At 73.6% G+C, this 2,002-nt stretch overlaps 1 protein-coding gene across 1 annotated transcript; it reads right to left on the reverse strand.

Annotated features, from left to right (window-relative positions):
- Nucleotides 1–261: 261 nt before the first annotated feature.
- On the reverse strand, nt 262–1,652 carry LOC115895921 (coiled-coil domain-containing protein 85C-like). The gene has a single exon (XM_030926460.1). It carries the CDS (start codon nt 1,405–1,407, stop codon nt 262–264), a length of 1,146 nt encoding a protein of 381 aa, XP_030782320.1. The 5' UTR covers nt 1,408–1,652.
- Nucleotides 1,653–2,002: the final 350 nt, after the last annotated feature.

The following is a 2,002-nucleotide window of genomic DNA, read 5'->3' on the forward strand; positions in this document are numbered from 1 at the left end:
GCTGAGAAAGGTCCCGGGACTAGAAGGGCGGAATTTATAGCAAACCAGAAAGGCTCTGAGCCCCAGGCCTCTTCCCAGCTGCCTCTGGGTCTCAAGCAGCTGCCTGTGCACCCTCCCAATCCCCGCACCCTACTGCAGAACTCCAGCCACTGGACACACGTGGACACTGCTTGGTTTGGAGGACACCTGTTGCTGCAAGAGAGGAAATTCACCTGCGCTCAAAGAGGCCTTGTATCCTTTTCTGTTCAGAACTTCCCGCTACTAGGCAAGGATTTCCAAGGCTGGGATGAGGCGCCCACCGCCAGCCCAGCAGTGACAGACACCAATTTTGGCAACTACACCCGCTAGAAACTTTCCTGGGACCGGACCGGCAGCAGGTTCTGAGCTGGACAGAAAGACGCTCCACCACTGGACCGGCCCACAACCGACCAAAGCCCCACTTCGGGTGGGTGCGGGATCCCCTGGTCCAGAATCCATGACAGCTGGAGGAGGAGTCTGGAGTGGCGGCCGCACGAGTGGGACCGCCGGGGACCACCACCTCCTCTCGCCGCAGCCTGGGGAAGGGGCTGCAGCCAGGGAGACCCGCGCTGCCCGGCCCGTGTAGTCCTTACCGTGCAGACCGTTGGGGATGCTGCGGTGGTGCGGCGGCGCCGACAGGTCGTCCAGGGACCGACGTGTTGCTCCTGCCTTGCCTTCGGGGGCCTTGTGCGGCCCAGGGGGCAGCAGCGGGGGTGGGACATGGTGGTGGTGGTCCGGGCTGCCGCCGCTGCCCGCGCTGGACGTACTGCTGCCGTCGCCCACGTCGCGGGCCCCCGCGCCGGGCGCGCCACCCGCCAGCGGCCCGCTCAGGCTGGCCTGGCTGTCGATTGAGCTGCGGGAGCCGGCACCGCCCCCGCCCCCGCCGCCGCCGCCGCCTGAGCCCCCCGTCGCCGCCAGTGCCGCGCGCTCCTCGTCCAGCAGCAGCACCAGCTCCTTGAGCTCCAGGTTCTCGCGCAGCAGGGCCTCCTGGCGCGCCTCGAGCTCGCGCAGTTTCTGCTGCGAGCGGGCCACCTCGTGCCACACGGCGCCGGCCGCGTGGCGCCCGAAGCGCTGCCACTCGCGCGCCAGCTTGCGCCCCTTCTGCCGGTCGTCGTCGAGGAAGCAGCAGAGCTCGCGCAGCTCCTGGTTGTCGTCCTGCAGCCGCTGGTTCACGTCCTTGAGGCCGCGGATCTCCAGCAGGTGCTGCTGCAGCCGCCGGTTCACGTCGCGCATCAGGCCGCCGTGCTCCAGCATGAGGCCCACCTTCTCGCCCTCCGCGCGCCGCAGCCGCCGCGCCAGGTCCTCCTTGCTCCAGCGGAGCAGCTCCTCGTCCGGCACCTGGCTCAGCTCCTCCGACGCCGCCGCCGCCGTCGCTGCGGGCTTCGCCATGGCGGGGCCGTCACCGCGGCATCGCCCTCGCCCGGCCGGCGCTTCCCCGCGCCGGGGCTCCGCTGGGCCGGTCCGCGCGCGGGCGGGGGGCGGCCGGGGGCGCGTGCGGCCCGCCCCGCCGCCTTGCGCGCCCTCTCGCCGCGCCCGCCGGGGCTGCCCGGGAGCCCGCGCGCCTCGGGGCTGACGAGCGGAGGCGGCTGCTGCGTCGGCGGCCGCGGAGCCGGGCGCTCTCAGGGCTCTGGCGAGGCAGGCGGAGGCCCGCCCCCGGCCCAGCTCCGGGAGCCCCCGCCGCCCCGCCCACCCCGGGCGGAGAGTGGGCGGGGCTCCGAGGCCCGGCCCCGCCCCCGAGGGCGACGGGGGAGCAGAGGCGCGGCCCCCGCCGTCCCCCTGCGCGGTGCCGCCCGCCCGGCCGGTGCCCTCTCAGAGGCGCGTTCCGGTCGCGGTCCCGCCCTCCGGGCCGTGCGATTGGGCCGCTCCAGGGGTGTGCGGGAGGGGCGGGGCGCGCGTGGGGGGAGCCGCGGGGGTGGTACGGTCCATCCGCGGGGTTTCCGACCCCCCCCGCAGCCGGCTCCCGGCGGTTCAAGTTTCTGCGCCC

Source organism: Rhinopithecus roxellana, unplaced genomic scaffold (assembly GCF_007565055.1).
Source record: "Rhinopithecus roxellana isolate Shanxi Qingling unplaced genomic scaffold, ASM756505v1 contig3842, whole genome shotgun sequence".
NCBI lineage: Eukaryota > Metazoa > Chordata > Mammalia > Primates > Cercopithecidae > Rhinopithecus > Rhinopithecus roxellana.